The sequence below is a fragment of the Amphiura filiformis genome, chromosome 12 (assembly GCF_039555335.1).
Source record: "Amphiura filiformis chromosome 12, Afil_fr2py, whole genome shotgun sequence".
Lineage (NCBI taxonomy): Eukaryota > Metazoa > Echinodermata > Ophiuroidea > Amphilepidida > Amphiuridae > Amphiura > Amphiura filiformis.
This window is the reverse complement of record NC_092639.1, coordinates 15018867-15043684: the sequence shown is the minus strand read 5'-3', so window position 1 is coordinate 15043684 and position 24818 is coordinate 15018867. Positions and strand designations below refer to the sequence as shown.

At 36.8% G+C, this 24818-nt stretch overlaps 1 protein-coding gene across 1 annotated transcript in view; it reads right to left on the bottom strand.

The window, feature by feature from the left end:
* LOC140165320 (uncharacterized) overlaps nt 1-13776 on the bottom strand; it is a 37841-nt gene extending 24065 nt beyond the window's left edge. Inside the window, exons 1-2 of the mRNA XM_072188654.1 lie at nt 13545-13776; nt 6227-6272 (exon numbers count right to left, since the gene is read on the bottom strand). Of these exons, the coding sequence (XP_072044755.1) occupies nt 6227-6272; nt 13545-13634 (136 nt within the window). The 5' untranslated portion in view covers nt 13635-13776. The remainder of the gene's footprint in view (nt 1-6226; nt 6273-13544) is intronic.
* Nucleotides 13777-24818: the final 11042 nt, after the last annotated feature.

The window sequence follows — 24818 nt, the reverse complement described above, 5'->3', positions numbered from 1 at the left end:
CCTACCGGTATTAGCCTACTAATTATAAGCCAAAATTTCCAAGCGACTCGCTAAAATCGCTTGCCTCCCGTCTCGGCCAGCCAAAATCGCTTGTCCGCACCCCCTAGACTGCCAAATTTTTTGTGGCCCCTCCCCTTGGCCTGCCAAAATGCCCCACCCCTTTGCATAGGCCTAGGCCTATATGCCAATTTTTTGGGATCCCCAATTTCCATATACCCGTACCTTAAATGGATTTCTAAATATCTACCTGTTGCAAGCGCAGCAAGCATGAAAATGTGCACATTTTTTTCGCGCCCTAACTACCCCCCCCACATTTTCCCTCCCATGCACCAGGTTCATTGGCGCTAGATTTTAAGCTAGAAAATACCTAAATATTTTAAAATCCAAACTCGGCAACACCACTATGACGTAAGGAATCGGGCAAATAGAGCCCGTCGTATACGTAAACAGCGTGTTTAAAAAAAAATGAGAGTGTCACTTTTGTCCAAAAATTTCGAATTTTGGCCTTGAGCAGCGACAATCAGAGGTAAGAAAAAACACAGTATGACGCAGCTTGAAATATAGAATCACTATATCAATTTTGAAGTTTGTACTTCAAAGCACAAGCCGAAACGAGGTGAAATGGTTCTAAAAAAAAATTGATTTCGCTGTATCTTTTTATCGCGAAACTAGACAATTTGACAGCAGCGAGTCGGAAAAATATCAAATATCTCAATTTTCTGCTATCGAAATAAAAATTTAAATAGCACCTGCATATAGAAGAGGGTTTATAGAAATAATGTAGGTCAGAATTTTGTCTATGAAATCGTGCACGGAATTGTTATTACTGGTTACAAAACGACATACAAGTGGAGGCCATTTTACTTCAAATTCGGCAAACATGTAAGCTTACTAAAACAAATCGAGACAAGCAATATCAAGAATGAATATGCACATTCTTTTATTGACTTGTTTGTAATGTGCGTCGTAGTTCCCAACAAAATCGCCACTTCCACTGAGAAATTATGGCCGTGTTCCCAAAAATCTTGATGCTCCGGATATTGAAAAAAAATTGAAATGTTTGAAAAGTACATTTCTTTTTGAGCCAAGTGGAAAATTCAAGCATAATAATAACCCTTACACTTTCAGCTTTTAGACGTAGTTTGCGTTTTCTCTCTACGATATTTATTTCCAGAAATAGATAATTTTAAAGGGGGCTACATGCAGTCTCATTCTGGATCGATCATTACAAAGTTTAGTATAACCTTAACCATCCTCTGTACAAGGATACTCATTTTGCGACTTGAAACTGCACTCTCCAATCAGTGGCGGCACTAGGAATTTTTCGGGGGGTGTGGGGTGGGGGGAATCGACCAATTTGCGCAAAATTGCCGCAAAAAAGAGGAAATTTACGCAAGTTTGGGTTATTTTGCCTCAAAATGGGGGGCAACAAAAATACTGGGAGGGGGGGAAAACTCCCCTTGTTGATTACTCGAGCATCAGAACACCTGTGGATTATGCGTCTACGACCAGGAGGGTGAAAGTGCATAGGAACAATGCCGGAAACTACGTCACGCTATTGTTCGACCTAGACTACATATTTTTTAACGCATGCGTGTTCGTCAATACAGCTTTAGTCTCCTCCACCTTCGCAACACGGTACGTGGAGTGTCTGGAATCACACTGACGGCGGAGGAGAATACTAGCTGGTCAGACAGTTTAATTTTATCAAGCATATAATACCTGAACAATCACCGTCATTTGATCGATTTACTACAGAATATATTGTATATTCAAAATATTTAATATTGTAAACCTGTTAAGGGGTACTACACCCTCGATAAATTTGTGACTATTTTTGCATTTTTCTCAAAAACTAATAACACACTGGTAACAAAAGTTATGTATATTATAGGGGCAAGGAATCCAATTACTACACTGGAATTTCAGTGACCCAAGACAAGCGGTTAGATACTTATGATAGAAAATGAGGTACCGCTAGGATGTACCTCATTTCCTATCATATGTACTGAACCGCTTGTCTTGAGTCACTAAAATTTCAGTGTAGTAATTGGATTCCTTGCCCCAATAATATACATAACTTTTGTTACCAGTGTGTTATTAATTTTGCACAAAAATATTCACAAAATTACCACAGGGGTGTAGTACCCCCTTAACTTATATATTTGTGTACTAAAGTATAAGGACACGTGAATAAAATCATGTCGAAGACAAAATGGCCGCTAATCCGCCTATTGTGGGGGCACACCACTAAATCAATGCGCCATTTGTGTAACCCTAATGAGTTCCGGTAAAAAACAAACTTTTTGAGGTATTTTGGGCTGGTCTTATTAATCAGAAAGAGTGGCGAATTATAGCTTAAAAAGTGTAAAGCCTAGGCCTATACATAAATTTGAGTCGCCAAAAAAAGTCATTTTTATAATTATTGAGAAAATAGGTTGGCGAATTTTAAAAAAATGGCAGAATCGGGTTTGCAGTCTTGAGAGCATGTCAAAAACAGTGAGGGCGCTGTTCGCGGCCTCGTAGCGGGAAAACGAGGTGGAAGGACCCCCATACATTGAAACATATGTTAAATTTTCATCGATTTGCAATCGACTGGTCTTCATAAAATATTTTAAAACGAGCCCAAAAGGCCTCAAAATGAACAAAGAAAACCGGTGTTTTTACACGTGTTTCAATGGGAAGGGCCTAGGCGTAAAATCGTGCTCTTGAGAGATTCAGCCAAAATTGAAGTTGCCTTTCGATTAAATTGCGGTTTTTGATTTAAATAGATAGTTTTTATGTTAGTGAATATATTTAATGCGTTTTAGATGCAAGTCGCGCTAAGTTTATTCTCTCAGAGGCCTTCAAAGTTAAAGAAACTGTCAAAATTGTGAGAAAACTAAAATTTCTCAGATTTGAAGCAAAATTGTCTTAAGGTGACAAATCGGCACAAGTCTTTAAACCTCTCAAATCTTAATTATTTTATAAGGGGGGGGGGTGATTGTTGTAAAATCATTAATAGGCCTATATAGACCTTTGCCATTATGAAACCTAATTTCTTTTCATTTTAAACCGGCGGTTTTTAGCAGATAAACAGTCAAAAACTATATATTGAGAATTGGTATTTAAGGTTACACAAAGAGACTTATAAAAAACGTATAAAAGACGTATAAAGTTGTTCTCTAAAACAGAGTTTTCTCAGTAATCAAATATTGCAGCGAGTGAAATGTTGGTGCATTGGATGTAGCTTAACATTTTGTGTGTGTGTTATATACAAATTATTAGAATAAATTTGAAAATCCTTCGTTTAAAGCATTTTTACCCACCATGTTCAAATGTGCGCTCCGTATAAATCCACACCGAGGGATTGTTTTCTTCTTTTTCGTATTGTATTACAAATCGATCAAAGAAATAATGTTGCCATGGTGAAGAACCAAATACAGTACCGATTAAATTTTAAAAGCTCGTTTTGGGGGAAAATTTTGGAGAATTTGCTTGAGAAAAAGCTGGTTTGTGAAATTATCGATATCTTGATTACGAGACGTTAATTTAGACATCTGAATACCTACATTATTTCTTAACATTCTGCCAATTGCTATTCCATTTGATTTTCACTCCAAATTGAAGCTAGTTTTGCAAAAAACGAGGTTTTCCTCCATCAGTTCGTTCAATTTCAGCGCCGACATGCGTGTTAATTCTAAGAGCCATAATGCGGACGCGATTGTAATCATGTAATTGCATCCAATTACAGTTAAATCATCCGCTTTGAGAACAGTGAATTGCGTAAGCGGATCTATGGCCGAGTGGATAGAGCGTTGGACTGGGAATCTAATATGAACTAACTTTTGTGGGTTCGAGTCTCTGTGTGGCTGAATTTCCTTCTTTTTTTTTCTTTTTCTCATTTTTACTTCCTTTCTTTCCTTTTTTCTTTCTCCCTTTCTTTTTTCATTTTTCTTTCTTTCTTTTCGTTCATTTTCTTTCTCTTTCTTTCTCTTTTCACTATTTCTTTATTCTTTCTTGCTCCTTTCTTTTTAGTTTTATTTGATTGATTCGCTGAGTGCAGTGAATCGTGATTGATTGTTTTTCACTTTATATAATTCAGAAATTTGTAGGCCTGCTAAGTCCGTCTTGTTGATTTTCATCCCAAATTCGATTTACAAATAATTGCTTTTTGATATTGTTGTTGTTGCTTACCCTTACATTGTAATCAGGGGAATAGCAGCATTGATTTCATCAAAGATATCAAGGCTATAAATTCAAAATGCCCCCAATCAATTTTAAAATTTATAAAATCCTTGTGAAAATTGCCGAAAACGGCTTGTGCCACCACCCCCCGGCATCCGAGCTCCGGGCACTAGCCAAGCCAAGTTTCATAGCCTTTTCATGTCTTGACCGTGGATCAATATTCTATTGTAAGTAGGCCTACGTCCCGGTACGCTTGTTCATTTTCTGCATGGCTGTTTGTTATGAACTTACGCCCCTCTGAAATCAAGCGCATGAAAAACTCTCGGCTAACCTTAATGCAAATCTAGGGAAATAAGCACAATGGTCAAAATGTTGAAAATGTGCACATTTTTGGAATGCACCATGTATCTTTGATAGGACATTTCTCTTGATGTGGATGTCCGAGCATTCAAACCTCGAGTGTTTTACTCAAAACATTTTATATTTCAAGAAAAATATAACAAAATTCGATTTTATGAACATTATTATTCCTTGAAGGGGGCACACCACTAAATCAATGCGCCATTTGTGTAACCCTAATGAGTTCCGGTAAAAAACAGAAACTTGTTGAGGTATTTTGGGCTGGTCTTTAGACTTATTATAGGGATAACCATCAAAATTTCATGTTGCCCCTATTGCTACAAAATATTGTTTTCTGGATAAAACTCATCAATAGAAGTATTTTGGTGGTTAAATTGTCAAAATCGGTCAAAAACTTTTCGAATTATGAATTTTCAAAGTTTCCCATTCTGACCGGTCATTGGAACGAAATAAAATGACAAGGTCCAAAAAGATCAATTGGGAAGCTGGTGATTTAATTTGTAACTCGAGGTCTACTTGTTCAATTTTTTAACCTTTTTACAGAGGGTATGATAGAGATATTACTGGTAACTCTGCCAAATTACAGCTCAGTAGGCCACGTTTTTCACCTGAAATTATTGACATGAATATTTTGTGCCATTCTTGAGCAATGCTGAACTCAGCCACTGGCAATTAAGCGCACTGTGGCGATGGACCAATTTTGACTCGCACTTACAGAAAAATGAAATAAGTTATGTTGCTGTAATTTGCAAGATAGTTACAAAATATAATTCAGTATCGAAGTTACGTAATGTTACTATGTCAACGGGATCACGCGCTAGAGTAATGAACCACGATCGAAATGATCACCACATAAAGTATATGGCACTCGAAGGCATACCAAAGTAGCGTGATCCGGTAACCAAGAGAATTACGTAACCACTTCGATGCTGAATAGGCATTAACTTCCCCAATTTTTACAGAAAAATATTGAAAAACAAAATGGGATCAATTTAGAAATGTCTGTGCAAGCAGTGCACAGTTGAGCTCCCTGCATGTCTATGGGAGTGTTCTAATCAAGTTGATGGTTCATTGGTCATGAGGGGCGAATTATAGCTTAAATAAAAGTGTAAAGCCTATACATAAATTTGAGTCGCCAAAAAAGTCTCATTTTTATAATTATTGAGAAAATAGGTCCGCGAATTTAAAAAAAAATGGCAGAATCGGGTTTGCAGTCTTGAGAGCATGTCAAAAACAAACAGTGAGGGCGCTGTTCGCGGCCTCGTAGCGGGAAAACGAGGTGGAAGGACCCCCATACATTGAAACATATGTTAAACTTTCATCGATTTGCAATCAAAATGGCTTCAATTTGGACCATCATTCTGAGCAGACAACCTCCTACGTATAGATAAACAAGTGGCCGTTTTCTCTTCTCTTTAGAACACAAAATCAGTTTTGGTCCACGAATTGCTTCATTTGGGCCTTCATTTTCACTTTTTCTAAGTATAATTTTACAATATAATAGTGTCAAAATCGTCCACCAAATTTTTTTTTTTCCAAATTCTTAGGAGGTAACATTCCCCTCAGACTTCCCAAATAATCGTGTGTGTGTGTGGGGGGGGGGGGGATAGGGCGGCATCCTGTATCTTTTCTCCAGGGCGGCACAAACCATCTCAGCCCCCCGGGGTAAGGGCCTTCTAGATACGCCACTGATACTTACCATCCGCAGAGGCGATTGCATCTTCTAAACTTCGTTGCTTGATTTTCTGAAATGGCAAATTATAATCGGACAAGGTTAGTCCCCGGGGTTAGTCCAGGTAATTTTGGAACAAACACTTCGATGCTTTGAGGACGGGTCCCCAGAATACTAGTACCCAAGTTTTGGATCTCTGGTGGGGAAGGAAGCCTAATTCATAATAAACTTGCACCTCATAAGATGCAGATTCCAGTTCAATTATTATAGTCCTTTGCTATCAAAGTCCGAAGCATGTAAAGCAATGGAATGTCATAAGTAAACTCGGCCGATCACGATGGGCGATCGCATCAAAAATATTAAAATTGCACTTCAAACTTAATTTAGACTGTTCAAAATAGCCAACTCACGTCGGGGTGTGTTTATGTTCATTGGGTACGAGTAGTCTTACCAGACGGAAAATCCTCGCCGTCAAGCGAGGGCGTGATTTGCGGTGGTGCCAACTATTGAGTCCTTCTGGAAGGCCGAGACGAATATGCCCAAGGTATATTCGTCTCAGCTGGAAGGACTAGGTACGAGCGTTATATTTTTGTGTGGCAATCACGAGGCAGGAAAGTCCACATTGCTGTTACAATTGCTTTACACACACAACGCATCAAATGGGCTGTGACGTGCGGTCCAGGAAGCTGTTCCATGCCAGTGCATTTTGCTGTTGTGCCAGTTGGGGAACTGACATGACATGAGTATTGAAGTAATCCTGTGTGTAATTTTGGTTCATTTTGTTGATTCTAAGAAAAACCTTGTGAAAAAATTTCTTTTTGAGCCCAGTTTAGTAGTAAATTATTCGTCGTACAAATGATCTGACAAAAAACCAAAATCGGTGAAATCACAGCAGCATGTCATTGCTATGACTGGTATACATGATTGGTATGATTTTAAGGGGGTACTACACCCCTGTGGTAAATTTGTGACTATTTTGCATTTTTCTCAAAAATTCTAACGCATTGGTGACAGGTAAGATATGTATATTATAGGGGCAAAGACTACAACTATACTGCACTGAAAATTCAGCAACTCAAGGCAAGTAGTTATTGATCTATTGATCAAATATTGGTTTTCCCTCATTTTTGACTGCGACTCCACAACTGTTGTCTGTGCTGAAATAAAATTTCCAGTGTAGTAGTTGTAGTCCCTGCCCCTATAATATACATTGTAGTGTAGGCCTACATATCTTACTTGTCACCAATGCGCTATAATTTTTGAGAAAATGCAAAAAATAGGCACAAAATTGGGCAGGGGTGTAGTACCCCTTAACTTTGTGCTCATTATGTTAGAGCGGGTCGCAAATATTCAATGTTGTCGATTTTTTTTCAATGCGTTTCAATTTTCAAGGTTCAATGTCATATAGGTAAAATATACTGCGCCAAAAAGTATCCTTACACTTGGAAAATTTTTTCCTAATTTCAACCCTAAACCATACTTTGGTATGTATTCATTCACTATCTAATCCTGCACATTACCCCATTGAATCATCCAATGCGACTTCAAGAAGCCAAGTTACAAGCAATTGATTAGGAGGTCCCGTTTTAAAAGTGACAAACTGGTCTATATTCAAAAATCCACGGACTTAGACATCTGGTTTGACTCTTTGAGAGTGGTGAATTACTAATGTATGCGCGCCTTTAATTTAAAACAAAAGCAAAAGAAATGAAACAAACAAACTGACAAAATGAAAGTTATGAAAAGTACAGAGAAAAAAGTTAAATAAAGCTTCATTGAAGAAACTGCGTTTGTTGCAATCGTTTCGCTTTATATATAGGCCAGTTTGTCGCTTTTAAAACGGGACCTTAGTCTAATCAATTGCTTGCAACTATACTTCTCGAGGTTACATTGAGTTCAATGGAGTGTCATATAATGTGCAGAATTAGACTGTCCCACAGTCTCGGTTCCATCTCTGGGTAAATAATTAGAGCTAAAACCACCTCCTTCACTCCACAGAATAATACCAACACACCACTAAGCCCTAACTGCCAGCAACAAAGTTATAGTACTCCTGGATCACTGTGTGTCGACGAAAACTCAAATAATCTAACTGACATGACAACTTGTTTATTTTTATGCCGACCGCTACGGCGGGCCCCTTATTTGGCTTGACTTTGCAAAAAGCTTCTAAATTTCGGTCTTGCTAGATTTACTTCGCAACTGTTTCGCTTAAAAATATGCCCAGCTTAGAAATAAAACACAACTTGCTTGGGTTTTGATTTTATTATTGTTTACTAATATGCACGGGATGAAATCTTATCGGTATAGGCCCGTTATGCTTTGTTTAAAATACAAAATTAAAGGTCCGTAACCCGATCAACACCGGGATTTTTTCCCAAGTGTAAAGATACTTTTTGGCGCGGTAAAATGGTTCAAATCATTTAACTGGTAGAATGTAATTATCACTCTAAATTAGTAAACATTTTATTTATAATGCAAGTTCCGAGCATCTCAAACAGGGTTGGCACTTTTTAAATTGATTTAAATCATGATTTAAATCGAATGATTTTTTTTTAATCCGATTTAAATCAACTTTTTAGTTTTTCCCATTTTTGATAAATTTATGTTAATTTCTATTTGGAATTGACGGTTTTACTTTATTTCTAATACTACCTTTTGGATACAATTAAATACCTGTCATTTTATCTATTGCTATTTTTCACATGATTTAATCAGGGCCGGATTTACCATTGGGCCAGATAGGTCCTGGGCCAGATAGGTCCGGGCCCAGGGCCCCCAAATTTTTGGGGTACCAAAATTGCTGTGCATATTCTTGTTTCAGCCCCAAAACACCTTGTTTTGGGCCAAGATAGGGTAAAATTGCACAATTTTGCACGTTTCGCGCACACTGGCCCTTTGCTAGACTCGCTTGCCTTTTAGGACTGGCTTACGCCATTTTGTCAATGTCAATGGGAAATACACACTTAACGATTTGCAAAGTTCTGCCGAATTCTGCACCCTTGAGAAGGGTTCAGAATTCGAATCGGGGATAAAAATATCCGATCTTTGCGATCAAAAACACAAAATCACAACTTTAAACATACTATTGGCAAAAGACATTCCCAAACAATATAGAATTGAAAATTCGACGTCAACTTCTCAAAATATTGGGAGAAATGTGCTCACCAAACATTGGGAAAGTACGCAATCCAATTCCTGTTCAAACGCGTGGGAAACTGAAAGTGCATAATCCCCACTATAGCCCTTTGCACAACAAAATTCACATTAATTTGGGGCTAAATTAGTCTGAAATTAATATTTTTCGCGCGCTTCGCTCGCAAATATCCAGGTAACACCTATTCTCATCTTCACGCCGCCATTATCAAATCTTATACCTAAATCAAAACTGGTTACTTGAGTGTATATACCTTCATCACGGCGAGTTTGGGGTCTCCAAATTTTTGTCTGGCCCAGGGCCCCCAAAAAGGTAAATCCGGCCCTGATGATTTTCCCAATTTTTTCTTTGAAATTTTAACATCTGAAAACGTGTTGTTTGTTTGTTTTTGTAAATACCCGATAGGATTGTGCATAGACCTATGCCTACCATTCCACTGGCCTCTTGACTTTATCATGGGGTATAGCAGTTCTTGGAATTAAATCAAATTAAAAAAAAATCGACTTGAATACAAAAAATCATATTTAAATCTAGACTCGGACTGGCCCCCAGTCTCGGTTCGGTTCCATCTCTGGATAATGTAACAATAGATAATTACATAATGCCCTATGAAAAAAATGCCAAATTCCTGTACACCCCCCCCCCCTTATTTTCCTCAATGCCAAAATCCCATTCCACTGCACTGATTACACACGCACAATCAACCATAGATCATAGAAATATGTATACTCGTATTGGGGAACAACCCAAAAGTTCGATGAAGCCCTATAAACGAAAGTCCTTTCGTTAGAAGGCTAACCCCCTCCCCCTCCCTTCTAACGTAAGTTTTCAAATATCGAAAGTTCCAACCGGATTCATAGGATACAGGACCGTCGCTATGGTGGATGGGGATGTGGAGGAGTGCAACATGCAATGATATTGATCACGTTTATGGAAGAAACCAATATTCTATTTTATTTTAAAATATTTTATTTCATACCTTTTTGGGCACGAAAAAATTATGACTTGCTGGATTTTCAAATAAAAAAGAATCAAGGTGCGGTACAGCTGATTAAAAATGAACTTACAAATTGCAGGTTGCGAGTACTGCACTCTATATTGATTTGAAATTATTTCGAAGCAACCACTGTAAAATGTCAATATCGTATATACTTCAGAAAATACTAAAATTTATATATTAAATCCTTAAAAAAGGTCAACTTTGACCGATGTTTTAACTACTTTTTTACAAACGTAATCGGGCTTTTTGACCCCTTCCCTCCTATGCCTCCCTAACGAAAGGACTTTCGTTTATAGGGCTTCATCGAACTTTTGGGTTGTTCCCGTAAGGATGAAACTTTTCAGCCATGAAGGTTTTATGTTTCCCGGTAATGTTTACTTCAAATGCTGACGTGGGGAGTCAATAATTGGGATAATAAGCTTAATCTAAATCTCTCTTTTCATCTTCTGATTGAATGTAGGAATTCCTTGAATCTGGAATTATCTCGCCTATTACAATGACATCAGATATAAAATCATCAATCTGATCGCTTTCTTAATTATGTTAAATGTCGTCTTTCATGTAGCATTCTGACACAGATTTAGCATTATTATTATATATTGCAATTGTCATTATAATTTTGTTATCGCTGAGCCGACATTTAATGCCGCATAATAATAGAAGTTGGTAATAAAGAATATCTGAAGGCCAGTTTGCATTACCATGGACTCACTCAAAACGAGGAAGGTGGTCTTTTTGGGTGGGTGAATGATATTTTACGTACTAATAGATAGGGAAAAATTAAGATATTTTTGATAGTGCCACGATATTTTGTGATATTTAGACATATTATATATATATATATATATATATTATCTGATAGTTAGACAAACGATACATATCGTCTAGCTAGATTTACATGGCGATATTTAGATAAGATAAGTATGAACTTGGAAATTTTATGAAATATCAACGATATATCTGATATAAACCGAGCTCAAAAAGAAATTTTTTACAATTTGTGAAACACAAGGTCATATCCTAAAATAGTGTCAATCAAAATGAACCAAAATTACACACAGGATTACTTTAATACTCTACTCAAAACACATGTCAGTAACCAAGCAGTTGTCCAACTGACACAACAGCAAAATGCACTGTCATGGGACAGCTTCCTGGACTTCCTCCACTTTCACAGCCCAACATTTAGCACCCAGCACAAATCTGTGAGAATGCACACAAGATCCTTGCACAGATGATAAAACGGTGCCGCTTTCTGCTTTTCATACACTTTTTTCATGAAACCGGGCTGGGCTGTGAATGTGGTCCAGGAAGCTGTTCCATGTCAGTGCATTTTGCTGTTGTGTCAGTTGGATAACTGCTTGGTTACTGACATGTGTTAAGAGTAGAGTATTGAAGTAAACCTGTGTAATTTTGGTTCAATTTGACGGACAGGATTTCAAGATATGACCTTGTGAAAAATTATGAGTTTCTTTTTGAGCTCAGTTTAGTTAGACAAACGATACATATCGTCTAGCTAGATTTAGATGGCGATATTTAGATAAGACAAAGTAGGAACTTGGAAATTTTATAAAAATATCGGCGATGTATCCGATAGTTAGACAACTGATAGATATCATCTAGCTAGATTTTGAGAACGATATAGTTAGACAAAGTAGCAACTTGGAAATTTTATGAAATATCAACGATATATCTGATATAGTTAGACAAACGATACATATCGTCTAGCTATAGATTTAGATGGCGATATTTAGATAAGTAGGAACAACAAGTTAGACAAACGATACATATCGTCTAGTTAGATTTATATGGCGATATTTAGATAAGACAAATAGCATAGAAATTTTTTTAAATATCGGCGATATATCTGATACATGGATAGTTAGACAAATGATAGATATCGTCTAGCTAGATTTTAGAAACGATAGAACGATAGGCAAAGTATAGGCCTATAGCAATTTTTTTTGAAATATCGGCGATATATCTGATAAATCATCTAGCTGGCGAATTTAAATAAGGCAAAGTAGGAAGGAAACTTTACCAAATATCGGAGATATATCTGATAGTTAGACACAATTGATTATAATCTAGCTAGATCGTGAGAACGATAGTTAGACAAATTTGATATCATCTAGCAAGATCTAGATGACGATATTTAGATGAAATGTATAACAAGGATATATCTGATAGTTAGGGAACAACCCACAAGTTCGATGAAGCCTTATAAACGAAAGTCCTTTCGTTAGAAGGCTAACCCCTCCCCCTCTAACGTAAGTGACAAATATCAAAAATTCCAACACGTATATTATAGGATACAAGGGGCCGTCGCTATGGTGTATGGGGATGTATGGGGATGTGGAGGGGTGTGACAAAGCTTTGATATTGATCAGTTTATGCATTCTATTTTAAAATATTTTTCTTCATTATCTTTTTGGCATGGAAAAAACAGGACTTGCTGGATTTTAAAATTAAAAAAATGTGGTATCAAACACAAAACGTTTTTGACATCTTTCACCAAAGGTTAGAAAAGGTTGCCAGAAAACGTTTAAATGTCGGGTTATATAAAGGGTATATAAAGGGTAAAAAACGTTTTCATATTAAACATTTTAAAACATTTTTGATAACCTCCTGTAGAAAGTGCGCCTGATCCAGGATCGGTAAAAGTGAACTCCCACAAAATGCTGGGAGCTGGAAGGCAAATTGCTTACAGACTGGGAGGGTCCATGTATTGGGTTGATTTTTAATGCTATGTAACATTACCAGTCGTTCTCCATGGACCCGAGGGAGGGTCTAATTTAAATCAAATAAATCGGGAATATTTTTATTTTTAAAGAAAAATTTAAAAAAATCGCCAACCCTGATCTCAAAACTTGTCAAGGATTGGAGGAAAACCCGCATTAGCATTGGATTTTAAATCGTCACAACCTAAGTTCGAGACACATAATTTTTTGGTCCTTCCCGTAAATTTTTATCCGTACATAATTTTCGCATTTTGGCTTTCACGTCACCTACAGGAAACATCTTGCTTTTTTTTACCTTACAGCAAGTAAATATCGGCTTGCAAATGAAATCTGTAATTTCAGACAGTGTAGGCCATCTAGCCGGTTATGGAAACGGAGACACGAAATTGCGCCAAATAACTGCGAAAATTTACTGATAAAAGTGAATCGAATGTGATACAGACTTACCATGTCATTTTTAGCAACGAGTCCATCAAAAGAAGCAGCAACTGCCAACGTGGCGGTACATAGAACGAGAATCACCAATAACTTGTACATTGTGATATGGCGAAAGAAAATGTAAATCAACGGAAAAAACGAAAAGAAGAAACACGCAACTAAACAGGTCCACTGGCGAAACGAAAATGCGACAAAAATGCGTTTTAGGGGTATATATACCAAGCACAGTCACGACAGGACAAACCACTAACACCTGTTCACACTGCTGTTCATGCTTCAAATTTGCATATCTATGACTTGTATAGTATGTGTTTATATTCGCTCTGGAGAAATTGGTTTTTAGCCAATGAAGGGAATCATACACTCTGGCTAAGACGAAATAAAGCCGGTGATTAGCAACGGTGTCATTGGCTTTCGCGAGCGATTTGATTATAAATTGACCTTGCCGTGTTGGCGCGGGCGTTCACCCTTTATGAAATGGATTCAAGTGGCGTGACTGTAATTTCATCAACGGGGGGATGTACTACTCAAAGGGAACCGGGTATGTATAGAGTCTAATAGTTATCACAAGATAAATTATCAGATTTGCTTACATACGATATGTTTGTTTGTTTGTTTGTTTTTTATATATTATATTATAGAGACAGAAAAATCATTACAAAGCACATCAATATGACAAATAGAATATTAGGCCTACAATGCTGAAGTTTAAGGGATGGGGTATGAACGTTTGGACAGTATTTATTGTGGGACATTAGAGCACATCAGACATATCAATTGCATTCTGAATACGAAGAATGTCCTTCTGATATCAAATAATTTTGATTTTTTGAAATTCGCAATGTAATACACATTTTATGGCAAATGATTAAAAATTGATATTTTTGATATTTAACAATACTCGAAGTAAACTTTATAAATCTGATGATTTATACTCAAAGTGTATGTAGGTGGGATGAAAAGCCGACGATCAATTGAAAATTTTGACCTTTCGTATTGAAGATATGGATTTTTTTTCCAAAAACACCCAAAAAAATTAGGTCTTTTTGGGAAAATAATCCATATCTTCAATATGAAAGGTCAAAATTTTCAATTGACCGTCGGCTTTTCCTGCCAGCTACATACACTTTAAGAATATATCATTAGATTTATATAATTTACTTCGAGGACTGTTATATATCAACAATTTGAAAAATATCAATTTTTATAATTTGTCATAAAATTTGTATTATATTGTGATTTTCAAAAATGAAAATTATTTGATATCAGAAAGACATGCTTCGTATTCAGAATGCAATTCGATAGGTCTGAGGTGCTCTCATGTCCCACAAAAAATACTGTCGAAACGCAATAAACGCTCATTCTAGATCCCTTAAATAATTTTAATTTTATACAGATTCGACCTCTCTGCCGAATTCGGCTGTCTACCGAATTATAACGATACCATTGTGAAAAATGATTGTTATTGTAAGTAGGTCTACTTGTAAAACCGATAAAAAATAGGAAACTGGGAACCAAATCAAAGTGTAACAGTATCAAACGTAAACTCGCTGATAGTGATACTAAAACCATACGAAAAATTACTGTCTGTATAACAAATGTCTAACATTTCTCTTTAATAGCAAATGTGCAAAATACCGATTTTTCACTAATTGCCCCAAAAATCTTATACCAGATATAAAAGTTTGTAAACAATAACATGTGTTTACTGAGACCCCTTATTCCAAATCTTTGCATTGAATAGCGCCATCTTTTATTTGCTGTGCCATTTTTTTTGGTTACATTGAAACCACGCATGAGCGAATTGGTGGCAGACCCCCATAAAACACAAAATGAGAGCACATCGGACCCACCAAATTGCATTCTGAATACGAGGAATGTGTTTCTGATATCAAATAATGTAGATTTTTTGAAATTCGTGATATAAATACAAATTTTATGGCAAATTATTAAAAATTTATATTTTTGATATTTAACAGTCCTCAAAGTAAACTTTATAAATCTAATGATATACAAAACACCAAAAAAATGTAGGGAAAAAATCTTCAATATAAAAGGTCAAAATTTTTAACTGATGTTCGGCTTTTCATCCCAGCTACATACACTTTAAATACATATCATTAGATTTATAAAGCTTACTTCGAGGGCTGTTCAATATCAAAAATATTAAATTTTAATAATTTGCCATAAAATTTGTATTATATCAGAAGGACATTCCTGGTATTCAGAATGCAATTCGATATGATGTGCTCTCAGGTCCTACAAATTTACTGTGCAAACGTGGCTATCCGATTCCTTAAAAGGGCATTTCGTGATCAACAGTCTCACCCCTCCCCCCCCACCCACTTTTCTCAAAAAAGGTTTAGGGAGTGTTCAGAAATACTCTGGTGGGGGGGGCTGGAAAATATGTAGGGGGTGTCATAAAATTTTAGGAGTTCTGAATAGGGGGGGTTAAAAAGTTTTGAGTGTATGAACAGGGGGGGTTAAAAAGTTTTTCGGCACGTAGAGGGGGGTGTAAATGTTCCCATATTAAGCCAGAACAAAAGTACATTTGATCCAGTGTTAAAAATTGTCGTCTATAACTTAATTTTGAGGTTTGTGTCACTTCTTTCTGGTCAGCTCTTTAAATCACTAAAAGCTGCAATATCTTTGCTCTTCTTTAGTGTTGACAATTTTTACAATAATGTTTCATGTAGTACAGATTATTAATTTATTATCACTGATATATACAACTAAATCACGTTGCATTACAATTATAGGCGGAGGAAGCTTGGAGAACCGGTACAAGTCCCCCCTATTTTTTTTCCATGGGGGACATCCCCTAAAAATCCTAATAGAAGAAAAAATAAAGCAATAATTGCCATCAACTTTTTTTAGCACATCGAAAAGCACCATGTTTTGGGCCCAAATAGGGTAAAATTGCACAATTTTGCGCTTCGCGATCACGCGAACTGGCCCATCAATTTAATAGCAAAACACACCATTTCGGCAGTAGTGTAGACAGGGGGAGAAAGGGCCCCTGACAAAATATGAAAGAGAAAAGTGCCCCTCTGACAAAAAAAATGAAAGAGAAAATCTGGAGGGCAAAGGAAATGAGCAAGGAGCCCCTTTTCCATATACATTCAACCCGATCATGGGCCACAATAGTGTGAAATACAAAATGTTTGCACGCTGTGTGCGCACATTGTCACAATAAAGGCATAAATTGCCATAAAAATAGGATGCTAGGATCACAAAATTCTCCTTTAAACTGTTAACTGGGAGGGAAAGCCGTCCATCAATTGAAAAGTTTGAGCTTTCGTATGAAGATATACATTTTGTTCTCAAAATTTCAAAAAATCAAAATTATTTGATATCAGAAGGATACTCCTCGTATTCAGAATGCAATTTGGTGTGTCTGATGTCCTCTCCGGTCCCATAAAAATACTGTGCAAACGTCGCTATCCGAGCCCTTAAGCACATAAAATTAAGTTTTGTCATGCAGAAGCTTGCAATAATTGTCACTTTGACAGTCGGTTACTCTCTTTTGTTGTTGCTATGTAATTTCAAAAGCCCGATAATAAAACTGTAATGATCATATAGCCAAGTCTGAATTTATGACAAACTGCGCACAAACAGTATTTTCACACTTAAAACACCACAATTTAGAACTAAATAATTATTGGGTAATTTATGTTTTCAATAGATGCAATGCAGAAAGCAGAATCTTGGCCAACTATCCCGTTATCACGATTGCTTTATTCCGTGTGGTAGTATAACTGGATAGTGGTCCAAGATTCTGTTAACTGCAGATTCAATATCTTATTGAAAACATAACTTCACCCAACTGTTGTTTATTATGGAGTCGATAAGGCGTTCGACTATGATGCAAGAGGTTGCGGGTTCGAACCCTGGCGGTGGTTTAGTAGCCTTTAGTGTGCTCTCGTGGAAAATTTGAGTTAGCTCGAAATTCCCCTGGACAAGGAACTTACTGCTTATTATCTCGTTGTAACGCGTACGAAACTCGAGTAGCTGATCCTGGCTGCGATGGTCAATTGTGGAATGTCTAGGGTATGCGCTTCTAAACAAAGTTCCTGTGGGGCCGTAGTGGTGTTGTTGTTGTTTATTTTTTGTTTTTGTTTTTGTTTTGTTGTTGTTGTTTGTTTGTTTTGGGGGGGGTTTTTGTTTTTGGTTTTGGTTTTTGGTTTTTTAGGCACTCCCGTGGCCGAAAAAACTGACCACCCCAGCTTTAACATTTGAACGTATGTCGCAGGTAGGTCAAACTATACTTTTTACTAAACTCTTACCAAATTTGACCTCTGTGTTGATCTTTGAGCTATTAATATCGCCAGAGTGCGGGATTTGTTTTGTAACATCTTGAATGAATGATATGGAGATTGGCGCTGGCTCCCGACATAATCCCCGTTGAGAAGGTCATCGCCTGGCGAGTGCATTTATGTTTATTTAAAGGAAGTGCCTAAGGTAGAGTCTTTTGTCTTGAAGTGTGACCAATAACCCACTTGACCAAACAAAAGGGAGCAGTCGCTTGCACAAGGCCTTCTTTTGATCGTCCATAGACACATATGTCCCGACTTCAGGCGACAAGACGCTTTTTGTGCAGTTACCAACCAGACGTTCGCGTTGAAGAGAAACTGAGCAAGAAATCATATCAATGTAATTTTAATTAGTTGAAAATTTTAAAAAGTTGAAGTAAAGTTTCAAACTTCATTTCGCAAACTCTCTAATGATACTTCTATAGGCCTACAGTGTAAGATGCATTGCATTCAATGAGGTTAGAGTTAGTATGTGGTCTCCGGGAGTTTAAGAGTTATATTCTTTAACTGGGGTAGAAAATGTGTCTCATTTCTGTTACTTTCCTTTTTTCAGATTATTTTATTGAAAATACGTCAGATTCGGTCTTTATTAAACATTGTATGAGGGAGACAGAACTAATTTGATTCAACAGTTTTAGAACTGTTTTTATCAAGGACGCTTATAAATTTAATAAATCCGTAATACTTAACCGTGTACTTAACCGTAGAATGTCCGTAGTCCGCATATTTGAGTATTGTTTAGAAGCAGTCAGCAAGAGTGCTTTCATAGATAGGGTGTCCGCCCAAGAGTATAGTCCGCATTCTTCATTATAGTTTTTCTTGTCTTTTGACGACTTTACATTTGTGACGTATCTGTCTATCCGTAAAGCCCAATTGCCATTCTTAATATTTATTTATCTGCTTCCTGATTCACTGCCTGAGGGAATCCCCTAAGACAAATGCTATCCTTCAAGAATATTTGACCTAAACAAAAGAAGCCATGTAGGCCTACCTGTTGCAGTGACTTCCAATTGACTTTAAAATTTGATGAAAAGCAGGGATATGTTTATTTTCCCTATATTTCGAACTCTTCCTATATTTTCCTACATTGCTACAAAATGTCCTATAGTTCCTATATATCTTTTTTTTTCAAATTTAGGAAATTTTTGATGTTTTTTTTTCTACTTGCATGGAAAAAAAATCCGCGCAGTTGTCATAAATTGTCAGCGGGTATATTTTACTGGCCTTTTGCCCAGTATATTATATTAAGACATAGCAGCCCATGATGGTGCACACACCCCCTTAACGTGATTTCCCCTTAGCTTACAAGCTTAACAATAGTTACTGGTCTCTGATGGGCACTGTATTTGACTTCCCCCGTCTTACATTTGTCCTCATTCATAATGTCCTTATTTTTGCAAGGGCTGGCTTAAATCCCTGAAAAAAAGGTTAAACATGTTAAAAGGCATTGGACCTTGTTCATTCTTAATCAAAATATCACAATTATTCAGTGTTGGCACTGTATTAAAAAGTTGCAAATATTCCAAATTGACAAAAACTTTAGTCGCTACTGTGTATAAACTAAGCATGGTAATAATGCAAGAATATGCGTTATTTAGTTTTTCCACTTTCAGGATCACCGTCGTTCAAGATCCACAAGTTGTTTCTTGCATGTAGTCTTTCCAATTTCAGGCTCACCGTCGTTCAAGATCCACAAGTTGTTTCTTGCATGTAGTCTTTCCACTTTCAGGATCACCGTCGTTCAAGATCCACAAGTTGTTTCTTGCATGTAGTCTTTCCACTTTCAGGATCACCGTCGTTCAAGATTCGCAAGTTATTTCTTGCATGTAGTCTTTCCATTTTTAGGATCACCGTCGTTCAAGATCCGCAAGTTGTTTCTTGCATGTAGTCTTTCCACTTTCAGGATCACCGTCGTTCAAGATCCGCAAGTTATTTCTTGCATGTAGTCTTTCCACTTTCAGGATCACCGTCGTTCAAGATCCGCAAGTTATTTCTTGCATGTAGTCTTTCCACTTTCAGGATGACCGTCGTTCAAGATCCGCAAGTTGTTTCTTGCATGTAGTCTTTCCACTTTCAGGATCACCGTCGTTCAAGATCCACAAGTTATTTCTTGCATGTAGTCTTTCCACTTTCAGGATCACCGTCGTTCAAGATCCACAAGTTATTTCTTGCATGTAGTCTTTCCACTTTCAGGATGACCGTCGTTCAAGATCCACAAGTTATTTCTTGCATGTAGTTTTTCCACTTTCAGGATGACCGTCGTTCAAGATCCGCAAGTTATTTCTTACATGTAGTCTTTCCACTTTCAGGATCACCGTCGTTCAAGATCCGCAAGTTATTTCTTACATGTAGTCTTTCCACTTTCAGGATGACCGTCGTTCAAGATCCGCAAGTTATTTCTTACATGTAGTCTTTCCACTTTCAGGATCACCGTCGTTCAAGATCCGCAAGTTATTTCTTACATGTAGTCTTTCCACTTTCAGGATCACCGTCGTTCAAGATCCACAAGTTATTTCTTGCATGTAGTCTTTCCACTTTCAGGATCACCGTCGTTCAAGATCCGCAAGTTGTTTCTTGCATGTAGTCTTTCCACTTACGGGATCACCGTCGTTCAAGATCCGCAAGTTATTTCTTGCATGCAGTCTTTCCACTTTCAGGATCGCCGTCGTTTAAGATCCGCAAGTTGTTTCTTGCATGTAGTCTTACCACTTTCAGGATCACCGTCGTTCAAGATCCGCAAGTTATTTCTTGCATGTAGTCTTTCCACTTTCAGGATCACTGTCGTTCAAGATCCGCAAGTTATTTCTTGCATGTAGTCTTACCACTTTCAGGATCACCGTCGTTCAAGATCAGCAAGTTATTTATTGCATGTAGTCTTTCCACTTTTAGAATCGCCGTCGTTCAAGATCCGCAAGTTATTTATTGCATGTATAGTCTTTCCACTTTTAGGATCACCGTCGTTCAAGATCCGCAAGTTGTTTCTTGCATGTAGTCTTTCCACTTTCAGGATCACCGTCGTTCAAGATCCGCAAGTTATTTCTTGCATGTAGTCTTTCCACTTTCAGGATGACCGTCGTTCAAGATCCGCAAGTTATTTCTTGCATGTAGTCTTTCCACTTCCAGGATCACCGTCGTTCAAGATCCACAAGTTATTTCTTGCATGTAGTCTTTCCACTTTCAGGATCACCGTCGTTCAAGATCCACAAGTTATTTCTTGCATGTAGTCTTTCCGCTTTCAGGATCACCGTCGTTCAAGATCCACAAGTTATTTCTTGCATGTAGTCTTTCCACTTTCAGGATGACCGTCGTTCAAGATCCACAAGTTATTTCTTGCATGTAGTTTTTCCACTTTCAGGATGACCGTCGTTCAAGATCCGCAAGTTATTTCTTACATGTAGTCTTTCCACTTTCAGGATCACCGTCGTTCAAGATCCACAAGTTATTTCTTGCATGTAGTTTTTCCACTTTCAGGATGACCGTCGTTCAAGATCCACAAGTTATTTCTTGCATGTAGTTTTTCCACTTTCAGGATCACCGTCGTTCAAGATCCGCAAGTTATTTCTTGCATATAGAGATACACCCCTCGACGCGCACCTCACCGGCCCCTCCCACCACCAGATACACCCACTAATTTTATTATAGAAACGCTAGAAAACTGGTTAATATAATATATGAAAATCTAACTTGTTATATGAATCAATTCAATTCACTGCATTCAAAAAATAGACAAAAGTTGAGAGGGGCTAGTACATATAAGCACATGACCAAAGGAATTGCAGCGAAAGTAAGATTTTACAATACTGTATTTCATACATGCAAAGAAATACATCATGATTAAATTTTAAAGTCGTTTAAGGGGGTACTACACCCCTCGATAAATTTGTGTCTATTTTTGCATTTTTCTCACAAACTAATAACACAGTGCAGTGGTAACAAAAGTTATGTATATTATAGAGGCAAGGAATCCAATTACTACACTGGAATTTCAGTGACCCAAGACAAGCGGTTTGTTATTTATGATAAGAAATAAGGTACCGCTAGGGTGTACCTCATTTCCTATCATATTATACTGAACCGCTTGTCTTGAGTCACTGAAATTTCAGTGTAGTAATTGGATTCCTTGCCCCAATAATATAAATAAGTTTTGTTACCAGTTTGTTATTAATTTTTGAGAAAAATGCAAAAATTGTCACAATTTACCACAGGTGTAGTACCCCTTAAAGGTTGGATTTTTCCCAGGGATTTCTTTGCATTCTTTTTTGATTTTTGAAGAATAGGCCTACTCTCTGACAAAAAAAAAGTGGTTTTTGCTAGTCAGCTGTTTGAATACAGGACTATAATAATGCCTTGTGTCTTTCAAGTTCAACTCCCCAACTTTCTATATATCATTTGGTTAATTAAAAGTGCATTCAAAGGAATGTTTATGCTATATTCTGGAAATAAGAAAATAAAATTGTTCTTTAAATGTCAAACCGGGGATACTCTGCCAGGGTGGGTGTATTAGTACCGCCGATATGGGTCGTTCACCTATGCTATAGGCCCTAGCTATTACTGTAAAAATGAGTAGGGTTTTTTATGATGTTATACTATGTGGATGGGTCGATTTTTTTCCAGCATTTTGTCAATTTCTGCTCTATAAATCGGTCGGTCGACCTTTATGTCGGGTTATATTAAGAGAAAAATGCAAAAATAGTTACAAATTTATCAAGGGGTGTAATACCACCTTAAGATTGCAGCACATGATCGTCCCAAGTATCGATTCTCACAATGGAAGCCTTTCAAGAAATTCATTCATGAATGTCAAGTTCCATATGACTTGCAATGTTTTCTTCACTACGGTGTGGATTTCGTAATAGGGGTACCCCAAGTATTGTATTCAGTGCAAACACGGTAGCAAATAGTTCAAAAATATTATATCCAGGTATGTCAAAAAAGATTTTTTTTTCTGTTCACAAAGTTTTATCACTTAAATATTATTTTCCATCTTTTTTCCACATCAGTCAATTTGCACAAAAGTTTTATCATTTATTTATTTGTTTGTTTATTATACACAAAGGAACCTTAAATACAAATTGTATTGAAAAATAGTTTTCTATTGTTAAAGACAGTTGCAGTATCGAAATGGCGTTGTTTTGTGTATTTTAAGGTTGATCTTATTCTTAATGAATCGGATAACAACGTTTGCACGGTATTTTTGTGGGACCTGCGAGCATTCTGAATACGAGGAATATCCTTCTAATATCATATAATTTTGATTTTAGAATTAGCAATATAATACAAATTTTATGGCAAATTATTAAAAATTGTTATTTTTTTATAATTTTGATATTAAACCTAAATTTTTTAGGTCTTTTGGGAAAAAATGTATAGGCCCTATCTTCATTACAAATGGTCGAATTTTTCATACGATGGACGGCTTTTCCTCCCATCAGCTACATATTATTAGATTTATAAAGTTTACTTCGAGGACTGTTAAATGTCCAAAATATAAATTTTTAATAATTTGCCATAAAATTTGTATTATATCGCGAATTTCAAAAAATTAAATTAATTATTTGTTATCAGAAGACCATTCCTCGTATTCAGAATACATTTGTCTGATGTGCTCTTAGGTCACACACAAAAATACTGTACAATTTGTACTGAATAGTTGCATCTGTATGATTGTTCGTGAAATGATTACATTTGTAATCAAGATGGCATCAAGATGGCATACCCTCAGAGGATGATTTAAGCACTTCCCACCACGCCACTGTGTTGACTTGCGGTTAGCACAGCTGTGTGAGTGAACATGACACCACTGCTCGCACATTGCATTGACGGGCATGGTTAAATTTGAATTTGGACTGATATATTTACAATAAAAACGCATTCAAAATGCTAGTCGATTTCACATTTTATGTTACCTACAGAAGGTGTGAATTGTCCTTTATGCATACATCACTTTTGTTCTGAAATCGACCAAGTAATAATGACACACGCCCAATTCTTAATCAACATCTTTTGCACAGAATTCAATGGGATTTGAAAAGTAAAGTGGCAGTTGAAACTCTAGTGATAACACGTTTGCAGTGCATGATGGGGCTTCCTTAAATCAACCTCTGGCATACCCTGCTATCAAAAGCTACGAGTTTAAATCTTTGGATTTGTCTATCAAAAATGTAATAATTAAAGGAGGATTTCGTGATCCTAGCATCCTCTTTTTATGACATTTTTCAGTAGATATTTACGAAAAAAACTTATTCCCAAAATTTCAGTTGATTCCGATTTTGCGTTTGCGAGTTATGCATGATTTATGTGTATTACACTGCTCCATAGGCCACTGTGTGTAATTTCGTTCTGGTATACCAGAACGAAATTCAAATTTGACGATATTTTTGCTAAACGAATTAATCTGCAGAAAATTTTTGGTACATAAACATTATGTAGCCAGACGTTTCCAGGACGTGGTATAAAAATCTCAACTTTTTTTTGAAAAAAGTGGGGGATGAGGTTGTGGATCACGAAATGCCCTTTAATAGGCCTGTAACTCAAAACGTTTTATTTGTTAATCATGTTTTTAAAGTTCGGTTTATCGCTTCCTTACTGAAGAAAATATAACACGACTGAATTTTTGTTGTATGAGTATGATCCTCAGATTAAGAACGGGTGATCTAGAATAAAAATCTTAAATGAATCAACGTGATATGTTATACCAAAAATAAGATAATATTGACCACAAAAGTGACTAAATACACAGAAAATTTAAGAAAATTCTCTAGTCATGGCAGTTCTAGGAAAGCGAAGTGCGGGGTCTCATCGTTAATAGTAGGCCTATTAATAATACGCCTACCATACAACTTTTAAATGTCATCCCATTCCAACCGTGGGGCAGCAGAAGTTTATGGAAACAATTTTTGTTGATCGAGTATATAGGAAAAGGTCATGATATGCTTCAGTAATCACAATTCAACACAGTGCGTAACAATAG